This window comes from Perca flavescens, chromosome 24 (assembly GCF_004354835.1).
Source record: "Perca flavescens isolate YP-PL-M2 chromosome 24, PFLA_1.0, whole genome shotgun sequence".
NCBI lineage: Eukaryota > Metazoa > Chordata > Actinopteri > Perciformes > Percidae > Perca > Perca flavescens.
Window position 1 is genome coordinate 11,293,467 of NC_041354.1, and position 11,425 is coordinate 11,304,891.

General features: G+C 39.7%; 1 protein-coding gene across 1 annotated transcript; it reads right to left on the reverse strand.

Moving 5' to 3' along the window:
• Window positions 1-1,118: 1,118 nt before the first annotated feature.
• arpc2 (actin related protein 2/3 complex, subunit 2) lies at window positions 1,119-11,416 on the reverse strand. The gene is made up of 10 exons (XM_028571958.1): window positions 11,164-11,416; window positions 9,759-9,793; window positions 7,779-7,891; window positions 6,022-6,067; window positions 5,587-5,773; window positions 5,100-5,193; window positions 4,280-4,406; window positions 4,089-4,189; window positions 2,498-2,598; window positions 1,119-1,631 (listed from the first exon to the last, which is right to left on the reverse strand). The coding sequence occupies exons 1-10, from the start codon at window positions 11,235-11,237 to the stop codon at window positions 1,610-1,612; spliced, it is 900 nt and encodes a 299-aa protein (XP_028427759.1). The 5' UTR covers window positions 11,238-11,416; the 3' UTR covers window positions 1,119-1,609.
• Window positions 11,417-11,425: the final 9 nt, after the last annotated feature.

Here is an 11,425-nt window from a genome sequence, read left to right on the forward strand (position 1 = left end):
CAAATATAATGTAATAAAATATATTTTAAAAGCCTTTAAACCAATGTAGCCTCAGACACACTTCAAAATCAAATTGAGTCCAGTATATAGCTCAGATTCTTTGATTAAGTTTAATATTTATATATAAATAAAATAATTAAAAAAAATCAGTTAACTTGGATACACCCCCTTAGACAAAAATGAAGACCAGATGAGATAACCATAATATTCAAGACAATAAAATACCAAAAGAGACAAACCGTAAACCCAGTAGCCATATTATGTACTGTATATGTGATAAAACAATAAGCAGTGTATGTCTCTCCACAGCACAGGGCTTCTTATGGTGCCCTCCAGAAAGCTTAAGTACTGTCACCAATTTTTAAAGATTATTTTTTTTTGGGCATTTTAGGCCTTTAATGATAGGACAGCTGAAGAAGTGAAAGGGGAGAGAGAGGGGGAATGACATGCAGCTAAGGGCTGCAGGTCGGAATCGAACCCGGGTCCGCTGCGGCGAGGTGTAAACCTCTACACATGGCTGCCCGCTCTACCAACAGAGCTATCTGGGTGCCTGTCACCAATTTTTTATGTAAACATTAAATCTTGCAAACCGTTTGACATTTTTTCCAAACGCTGCCATCCTAGCCATCTCACAAGCCCACTCCCGGATTGACAGCACCCCTTCGTTCTTCCATCCGCTGGCTATGATTAAACTAGTCTGGACCCAGCTTCTTATGAGCTTACCTATCCCGCTTAGGATTGACTCATCTCCCAGAACAAAGTCTTGGGCTGAATGCAATGGAAATAAGTCTTTGGGCTTTATTGTGTCATCCCTGACTATTTATGCATTTTTAATGTATGACGCAGAGTGCGGTTTCATATATGTTTTTATATTTAAGTGGTCAAATACAATCAGTCAATCAGACATTACTGTAGGTTATCATGTATCCCGGTCCAAAATGCCTGAACCATACCTCATCTTATCTAAGAAATTGTCCCTTTTTTCCTTAAACTTGTAATATTGTCAAAAGGAAATAAGCATGACGAAGTGAATCAATTCGGGCAAAAATATTCTGTGTGGACAAACCTCTGGGACACATAAGCAATTGTACGAGAGTCACAAAACCAGCACACGTTGCTACCAGGGAGATGCTTCATCTTTATTTTTTTTTAAATGACAGTGGTACAGACGACATGAAAGCACAGAGAGGGAGGGAGGGGGATTGAAATCATCCAATACATGGATATTACATGGCGAGGGTTGAGGGGCAAGCAAGAGTACCAAATGGAGTAAAAGATATCGTATCAAAAATTTCAATTTTTTTCTCATATATATATTTATATAGGACTAATAATTCTCTTTAACTATGCAAAGCAAGGAATGCCATTTTTCCCCCCCCCATTTTTCTTGAGCCTGGGCTTTCCCGAAGTAGAGCCAACATTATTATTCTTTAAAAAAAAAAAAAAAAAGAAAGGAAAAAGACTGGACTGGTATTTGGGGCTGGGCGGGGGCATTTAGAGACATCCTGGAGTCCTGTCCGATGTGGCGTTGAGTCTCAGTGTAGCGCGTTTGGGCATGTCCACGGGGGGTTGAATTTCTCTGGTGGTGGTGGGGGGGGGGGGGTCATCCTCAACGGGAGAAGGTCTTTCCACTGAAAAATCAAACAATAGAAACATTAGACGCCACACAAAGAACATTACACCCAACAGATTATCCTCTTCTCTAGAACGAACACACACACACACACACACACACACACACACACACATTAAATCCTTTAGGAGAAACGAGATCCCACTTTGTTAACTTATTCAACTACATCTAAAAAAGTGATTCGGATATTTGTGGTATGATTTCTTGTAGCCAAACCCAGAATGCATGTGAAATGTTTCTCCCTCTTTGAGACTTAGGAAGAAGGCAGCTACGGCAGTTCCCTACTTATTAGAGTTTACACGTTGACCACAGAACAAAGACTCTCTGTGCTTTGACAGTATATATTTACCATTTTTTTCAGCGCTACAAGGCTTAAAAAAAAAAAAAAAAAAAAAAAAAAACTGTCTGTACAACTGTTCTGAGTTTTTAGGGAACCGGAGAGCTGTAAAAAAAAACATTTTCTGCAAAAAAACAGTGGGGGCAAACACAGGCACACCTCAAAAACACACAGATACAGAGGAAAAAGAAAAAGGCAGAGATGGTGTATTTTGCTTTCAACTGCAAGAATCATTCAGGGAAAATAATTCAGAAACGCTACTGCAGCTCTTCATTTACCACCTTAACAGCGCAACAGGCATAGAGGAGGAGGCTTAAAACATTGTGACTAAGGATCCATACAATTAAATGAATCTGTTAAATTAAACTTGAGTATGAAACATCCTAAAACCTGATTGATGGCATCCAAAAAAAAACAAAAAAAAACACCACAAACAGAATCACGGCGTTGTGTCTTAACAATTAGATGAGCAAAACCTAAATCTGAGTAATGGTGTAGAAAACGAGAGGTGGGTGTCGACTACTCACGACATGGTCTTCATCTCTTTCTTCTCGGCGTCGGGTCGAGCGCGGTTCAGCACCTTGAGGAATTCTGACGTCTTGGCCCTCATGCGTGTGTGAATGTAGGCCTGCGGGAGACAGGACGTCACGTGTGAGGAGATTCTCAAGGAAGTTTCGAAAGAGATAATTTAACAAAACACAAAGATACACCTGCAAATTTTTATTTTGTGAAAAATAAGGTGTCAACGTGTTGTGTCAGTATCCTTGACGCAGCGTGCCGGGCTGAGGCAATAGCTTAACAGTTGTTTTGACAGTGTATGAAACCACCCTGAACTGTCTAATCCATCAGTCTTGTCACCCACGCAGACACGCCGCTGTCTGAGGTAAAAAAACATCCAGACGCCATCCATTTGTGGGAATTTGTTAAATAGCACAGAAAAGCCTAACACATTCCTCTAATGAATGCCATCCAAAAAATGGCTTTGATTAGGGTTTTACAGTCCAGAAGAGTCCATTAGCGTGCATCCTTGTGTGTGTAGAGCGTACACAAACGCCCACACACATCCCTATAAACCTGTATGATCACTGAGGGCGGCAGAGCAGGATGCCATCAGCTAGGATTGTTTGATCTTACCTATGGCTGATGGAACATGCTGTTAAAGAGGAAACTGTTGGAGTTGTTTGTAGCCTGTGATTAAAGCAGACTTTCAGCTTGTAGTGTGACTTGACAGGTGCCTCCTAAATATGCATTTAGCTGCGGTTGAGCCTCAAACTTGGAATTCATGGTGTCACCTAAGGCCTTAAGCCTTAAAATATCACAACAATTGACTGATTATCTGTACAAACATAATGACGAAAAAAAAAAAAAAAAAATCTTATAACAAGCCTCTCTTACCAACTCCAGAACTCACTGAAAGTTTGGGTGGTTGCATCACAATTATAAAGCCAAGAAAAAGAAAGAAAAATACTACATTCATCTATAAGTCTTCATTTAAATATCAGAGAGTGGATTGTTCCGGTTACTTTAGAGTGTCATTAGGAGAGTCCTCAAACTATATTGATCCGTCTACATCTTTGTGCACTATTTTCCAAAGAGTCTCCAAGACAAAATTGATCTGACCTTACAGAATATACAGTACAGGCCAAAAGTTTGGACACACCTTCTCATTCAATGTGTTTCTTTATTGTCATGACTATTTTCGTAATTTTTTGATAACTCTGCAAACCCTTGGTGATCTCTCAATGAGCTTCATGAGGTAGTCACCTGAAATGGTTTTCACTTCACAGGTGTGCTTTGTCAGGGTTAATTAGTGGAATTGTTTCCCTTATTAATAAAAAAAGCAAAGGGTGGCTACTTTGAAGAATCTAAAATATAAGACATGTTTTCAGTTATTTCACACTTTTTTGTTAAGTACATAATTCCATATGTGTTCATTCATAGTTTTGATGCCTTCAGTGAGAATCTACAATGTAAATAGTCATGAAAATAAAAAGGAAACGCATTGAATGAGAAGGTTTGTCCAAACTTTTGGCCTGTACTGTACATTTTTAAATACTTAACAAAAGGAAACTCCCAAGAACTTCTGGAGCATGTTTCAGATTTGTCGTTGGAACTGACCTTGGAGCACTTTATGTGGTAGTGCAGGTAGTCCCTGAAGGTGTGGATGAGGTTGATGGTGTTGTCTCTGGCATTGGCATTGGTGTGACGTGGGAACAAAACTGAAAGCATCCAAACAGTGTGTCAAATTAGTAAAATTGGTTAAATAATTACAGTAGTATAGCGTCAGCCAATACTTAACAGATACGGACCGAAAGTGATGTATCCAATGTTGTCCCCGACAGCGGCGTCTGTGTCCTTCAGCTCCAGTGGGGGCTCCCTGTGGCTGAAGAGCACCTGGGGGGCTGTGTGGCTGGCCCGCCGACCCTCTTTGAACTCCTACACAGAACAAGTAAGTGTACAGTAGGCGTTATTAACTTTAAGTTATATAGTAAAACACAAGATAGTCAATTACTTAACTACTAGACATACAATTACACAAAATTTAAGAGTAAAAAAAAATGTTTAGCTTAACAGCAAAGAAGGACATCTGGTGAGCTATGAAGATTAGCTTGTTAGCTACGTAGCTTATTTAGTTAGCTGCAGGCTGGTAGAGCTAATTTGATCTTAGAAGGTTAGCTAGGCTAAGTAGTTAATTGAAATATATTAGTACATAAATAAATAGGCTTTCAACTAACGGTGAGAGCGCTACACTACATCATATTAGCTACCTTCTTGCTCACGTTATTGCTTTCAATTCCATACAACATAATAATGGCACGTTCACGCAATGTCAGCCGAACAGGAAGAGCGGAAAAACTTGGGAGTGTTCACGCATTATTCAAGGTTATTCAACCCCCATTGTTAGCCTTTTGGTCACATGATAGAAATAGCCATTTTCATTGGGCTTTGTTCAAAAGAGAAACTAGATAAACATTTCCTTTTTACTTAAATGAATCGACCAAGTTAATACTGGGTTTTCATTCAATGTAACTGGCAGCCACATTGCCTCTGGCTTGTTGGCTGGCTTGCTTCAGTCTAGTTTGACCTCACTGAATTTCCTCAATATTATGTACACGTGGCCTCACACACCTGCATGAAAACTTTGCCGATGATGACGTCGTCGTCGTCTTTGAACACCGTGCTGAACACCACGGTCACTCGGTCTTTCTTGGCCTCCAGATACCTGAGAAGAAAGAACATGTCAGATGGGCGAAAAGGTTAAAAATAAAAAATAAATGAGAGCGTAATCCTGTGATGACTACAACATATTTCCCATACAGAAGAGCTACTACAGGGGCTACAGAATTTGTCAATTCAGAGGACTGCAAATATTTGTTTTGGCTGTGTAACATCATAGGTAGCGGCCTTTCCATTTTATTAGCCAACTAGGACCGTGAATTATTTAAAAAGCCACAACTCCCAAATAGTGAGTGTATTTATTTCACACTGTCACATCTCAGTTAAATATCTGAAATTTGCATTTCTAAAAGGTTACTCATTGCCTTCAAATGGGACACTTAGACTAGAGACACCAGCTCTTCCCTTCGGTTTTTAAGACATCTGTAACTAAACGTACATGGACTCATCGTCTCTGTAGTGGACCACGGCCCTCTTCTCGCCCTCTTTTCCCTCTTCCTGGAACTTGAAGTACTTTTCAAACACGGAGGCGAAGCAGTTCCTCTTGAGCATCCCCGCCTGGTGGACAACCTCATCTTTATTGGCTGGAAGCGCGTCCAGGTCGTAGAGGAGGGACACGTTGTAGCCTGGGAGGAAAACGAACACAAACGTACCGATTGTACAAAATCTACATCGAGTAGTGGCTCATTGTCAAATCACTTCTTTTAAAATTTCGGTTTTCAATAAAAAAAAATTAAAAAAAAGAAGAAGTGAGCTACCACAAACTATCAAATACGGGAGAATATGTAGAAATGAGGAACAAAGGGTGGTGCAGCGATCCTAAAACTGATGCTAGCAGTCTAACAAGCAATCAGTAAATGGTGTTAGAACTTACCAGCCTCCGATGAAACGAGGAAATTCCCATAGACCCTCTTGAGCAGCTGCAATTAAAAATATGACTCTTATTTGCATCTTACTTTCAAATACAGAAGAAGTGGAATATGTATAAAAAAAAGAAGCAAAACTACCTAATATATTAGAACTTAAAAAGCTAAATCTTAGGTCACGGGAAACAAAATGTAATTAATACAGGAAAACAGGACTAAAATCTTTTAAACTGAAAGATTATAAAACAGAAGATTATGTATATTTATTTTGCAAGACAAGGCTCTTAAAGTAGGCCCTGGTGCTGCTACTTGGACGATAGAATAGAGAAGGGGTCCCTAGAGTTAGGGAGATTGAAGATTAGTTGCTTTCTTGTGACTGAACTGGTACTCTCGAAGCCATTTTTTGATCTTCAAAGCTCAAAGAAACTAGCAGAAATGTCAACACCAATAAAAAGCTGAGCAAGAAAACAAACTCAATGTACAACAAAGGACTTCTACTATTACAGGAAGGAGATGTGTAATTAAACATAATGGATACCTGTCGCGTTGTGGAATTCCGAGTGCGGTCGACTTAGCAGGAATATGCAAATCACACTCAGGTATGCCAATAATGTACCACCCAAGGTCAACAAAAGTGTGTAGTAGTACGCTATATTCTTCCTAAATTCGGTCGGAGCAGCGAAGCTAAATTTGTCAAACAAAAGGCTTAGGTAAGAATGTGTGAGAATAAACGAGACCTCCCTGCACCGTGACCGCTTTCTAAAATGAGACTTTTCACCGGCTGAATAACTGAACGGGACACTGCTGAACCATTCACTTATCCCTCTTTTCTCGAGCTTTAGGGAACAAGGAGGGTAGCCGCTGGATTGCAGCCAAGACGTGCATGCACAGTGGCTGCTGCTGCTACTCGCAGTCAGCACTTCCTCGCCTGGGGTGAGTCACACAAACTCACTTCCTGTTTCTACCAGAAGCCTCGGCAGCAGCTCTTTCTTCCTTACATGGCAACAGAGCTCTTGTGGTAGAGGTGTGTGCATAGCATACATGACCTCACTCTGCTTTTCATATGTATGTATGTATGTATGTATATATATGTGTATGTATGTATGTATATATATGTGTATGTATGTATGTATATATATGTGTATATATATATATGTGTATATATGTATGTATATATATGTGTATATATATGTGTATATATATATATATATATATATATGTGTGTGTATATATATATATATATATATATATATATATATATATATATATATATATATATATATATATATATATATATATATATATATATAGTGTCATTCAGCTCAAGATTGACACCAAAACCAGACACAAATCAAACTTATCAGCATTCTTGTCTTGAATTCATGAGTGCCAATGGTTTTATTGCTGCAGCAGTGCATGTTTGCACAGTGACTGTAGGTTTAAACAGCTCACCTGTGTTTGAAAAGGCAATTGTTGACCTCTGCATGACCATTTTATTTTTCACAGCAGAGGAACAGTGTGTGAGGAAAACCCCACTTTTAAACTCAAGTTTAAGACCTAAACGACAAGAACGTTTCAGCTCTACGAGAACGTCATTTCAGACATTTCTTTTTCCAGGACGACTTGCAGACACCGTGGTTTGTTTACACACGGTGTGTGAACCTGTGTCGAGGGACGAGAACATGGGTATTTAAGATTTGAAAGCACCCAGAACCGAGTGTTCCGTGTTCTTTATTTACGCCGTTCCCTCCTCCGTGGGTCGTACCTCATCGGCGCCGTGCTCCTGCAGCTCCTTGTAGAACTTCAGGGAGATGCTGACCATCACTTTGGTCTTGTCCCCATTGGGGTTGGAGATGTGGTACAAGACGCCATCGAAATCTGCAGCAGAGATGAACGTTAAACACGAAAGCCTGCGGGTAATTCGTGAGTAATTAATCAACCTCCTAACCCTTTCCATCTGGCAATTTGAAACAACTAACGCATTCTCCACTTGGGACAATTGTGCCACCTTAAATAGTAACCGCAATTCATGCCGATATATTAGACTATTTCAGTCAATTACATAATGTGAGATGTAACACTATGACCCCTGTTTCCACCTGGTATTAAAATCCTATCTAGGCTCCAAGTACACTTGTACACAAAGTAGTCTGCGGATGCATTGAGATCCGTTCACTCAGACTACATCTGGAGGTGGTTTCGGCACATTTGATCACATTATTTTAGCAGTGTGTACATGTGTGTGTCTTGGGCCACATTAAGGACCACCTAACTCAACTGTTGATGTTGTTATACGGATTGGATCTTTGGATGTACAGTACAGGCCAAACGTTTGGACACACCTTCTCATTCAATGCGTTTCCTTTTTATTTTCATGACTATTTACATTGTAGATTCTCACTGAAGGCATCAAAACTATGAATGAACACATATGGAATTATGTACTTAACAAAAGTGTGAAATAACTGAAAACATGTCTTATATTTTAGATTCTTCAAAGTAGCCACCCTTATGTTTTCAGTTATTTCACACTTTTTTGTTAAGTACATGATTTCATATGTGTTCATTCATAGTTTTGATGCCTTCAGTGAGAATCTACAATGTAAATAGTCATGAAAATAAAGAAACACATTGAATGAGAAGGTGTGTCCAAACTTTTGGCCTGTACTGTATATTACTGTCGGGTGTTTTTTGTTCCGGTGCTGCCTGCTCTTATATCCCCTCCTGTCCGGAGCTCTGTGTCTGGAAAAAGGCAGCCGCCAGAAGACAAAATCCTTATTTTTTTAGTTTCATAACCGTCACCAAAATCATGAATATGTAGGACATTACTGACATCATCGCAGGTCTTACTTTGTAACTTCTCCTTTTGCTATTTAGAAACCAGCAAGTCAGAGTGGTCAATTCATTTCTTATAAATTCTATAATAAAAAGTCCCCCCGTTATTTAGTTACTTAAAAGCTTTTATTATAAAAGTGGCAAAATCAGGAAATGTAAAGTTTTGAAACAGCATGTAACTTATCATTACTCCTATAAGCTAACATGAAACGTAAAATAACTTTTTTTTTTTTTTTTAAAACCTCCTTCTCCCCTGCCTGACAGACTGTAGGCAGCGCACATTTCTAATGTATAATTTGTTGAGAGTTACAACTGAAATGTACACACACTACCAGACTACCAGTATGTGCAAATGCAAATGCTCCAAGTAATTATTTACATATAGAGCACAGAAGTGAGATCTAATCACAAGTGGTCACTTTAGGACGCATTTGGAGTCACATTCTACTGCCAGGTGGGACGCTTCTGGAGCTGTCCACTTGTGGTTGGACGACTCCGATTCCAATTTTAATACCGGGTGGAAATGCGGCCGGTGTGTCATCTAGCAGCAATTACTGGCAGGGCTGACACATTTGCAACAGGTTGACTAAACAATAGGAAGATAACTGGTGTGAGGACAATGGCAAAAGCACAGCTAAATATCTGTATCACATCCAGCAGTATCGTTGAAACGTTATAATAGTCATAGTGCTAAAAACAATAAGTGATTACTCAGTAGACGGACAAATGGTTGACTCTACCAATGTAGGCTAGTAGTAATGGTTTGGCTTTACTTAAGATAACATCATTACACCCTCAAGACATTAAAGCCGACCACAATAACCAGGCTGTTAATCAAATCGTGTGGTAAGACTTACACAAAGACATTCAAAGAAACGACATCCAGTTGTTAGACGCAAAATAAACTCACCTGCAAACGTCACATCGACGGCCTCGGGCTTGGTACTGCAAGGAGAAAATAAAATGACAGAGATGCATGGTTGGAGCATAAAGAAACTAGCCATAAGATGTTAAGCCACATATAAATGACATAATACTGTACTGCTCAGTCTGTGTTACATTTAACCAAATCTCCTCTTCATATGAACAGCCAAAGTCATTTTTTGGGGAAAAAGTACCAACAGTTCCAGTAATCGATAATGTAATATATTTGGGTTTTGCACTGTTAGTTGGACAAAAACGTGGAATTGATGGCGTCACCCTGGGCTTGTGTGATTTTTCTGACATTCAGACTAAACAATTAAGGTTCAAAGTCATTATCGAGTGCACAAACATTACAGGGAAGCAGTCATTGGGTAAATCATCTTCCTTCAACAATGCTAATAAAACGTGTATGAGAAAGAAAGTGGAACAAAAATGCTAATCTAAAACACAAAGCAGTGCAAGTTAAGATAATGAATAAAATATACATAAATATAATCATAACAGTCAATCAATCAAGTAAATAATCAGCAAATTAATAGATTGTGAAAATGATTGCTGTTTGCAGCCCTAGATGCAACATCGGCAACAACAACAAAATAATTAAGCAACTGTGAAAAGTGTCCATGCTCTGATTTCAAGCTAAGACCGTGTGTGCACCATAGACAGTATATAAGAAGGTGTTCACAGGGCACAGACTTGACTCAGCTTGACTAAAGGAATGCGGAAGCTGGAGAGATGGGCGATGGTTAGCCAGCTAACAAGTAGCCTGCTAACTGGTTCTATGGTGCTGTGGAAAGCAAATCATCGGCTTGTATTAAGTGAAAAACACCAACCGAAAATAGAACAGCATTAGCCATATCTGTGGTTAACCGGATATGAGTTTTTGTTCTCTCGACAGACCTGGACGTGTAAAAAAAAAAAAAAACACTGTACTCCTTAGAAAATGTATTTCACTAGCCGTAAAGCCTGGTTTAAGCCCTTGTTAATGCGAGAGACACCATCGTTTAACGTTTTAAAATGTTTAAAAAAAAATGTTTTTTTGGGGGGGGCGGGGGGTTCAGGTCAGTAGTGGCAACATAATCTAAAATGTTTGTTATTTCACCTCCACGGACTGTGGGGAATCATTAGCTAGGGTTACAAACTGTGGCACAACACTGAACGTGCAGACACACCCCAGCTTTGGGCAACACAGTCACGGCAGATCAGCAAGAAAATACACAAACAGCAAATACTTATACTAACTAGCTGACTTGTGCAAAGCTACACACGTTTATCAACTGCATCCGAAATCCCCCCCTGCTTCATTAAATGCAGCCATCATCTTCAGTATAAAAAAAGGGGAAGCTAGCTGACGTTAGCAATGCTAGCCAGGTGTAACATTGATTTCTCACCCATTGGATGCGCCGTCAAACTTCAACGACAGCGTCTCTTCTATAATGCGGTTGTTGATTTCTAACAGGATCATCGCAGCGGATGCCGGTGTCGAGGAAAAAGGGGGGAAAGATCGGTGCTGTTTGGTGGAATTAGCCTCTTTGTGTCAAATTCTAAAAATTTTTTTCCCCCTTGACAGTCCTGACCGCTTCCGTCGAGGCTGCTTCCGCCTGTCGCTTCCGCGTATTTTACACTCAGGACCCGTTATTAGGAGACCCGCAA

Excerpts from the sequence above, each read along its gene's own strand:
- arpc2 (XM_028571958.1), bottom strand. The coding sequence starts at position 11,237 with ATGATCCTGTTAGAAATCAACAACCGCATTATAGAAGAGACGCTGTCG. Across the intron at positions 9,794-11,163 it reads TTTGACGGCGCATCCAATGG|TACCAAGCCCGAGGCCGTCG; the intron begins GTGAGAAATCAA and ends TTCTCCTTGCAG. Across the intron at positions 7,892-9,758 it reads CGTCGATGTGACGTTTGCAG|ATTTCGATGGCGTCTTGTAC; the intron begins GTGAGTTTATTT and ends TCTCTGCTGCAG.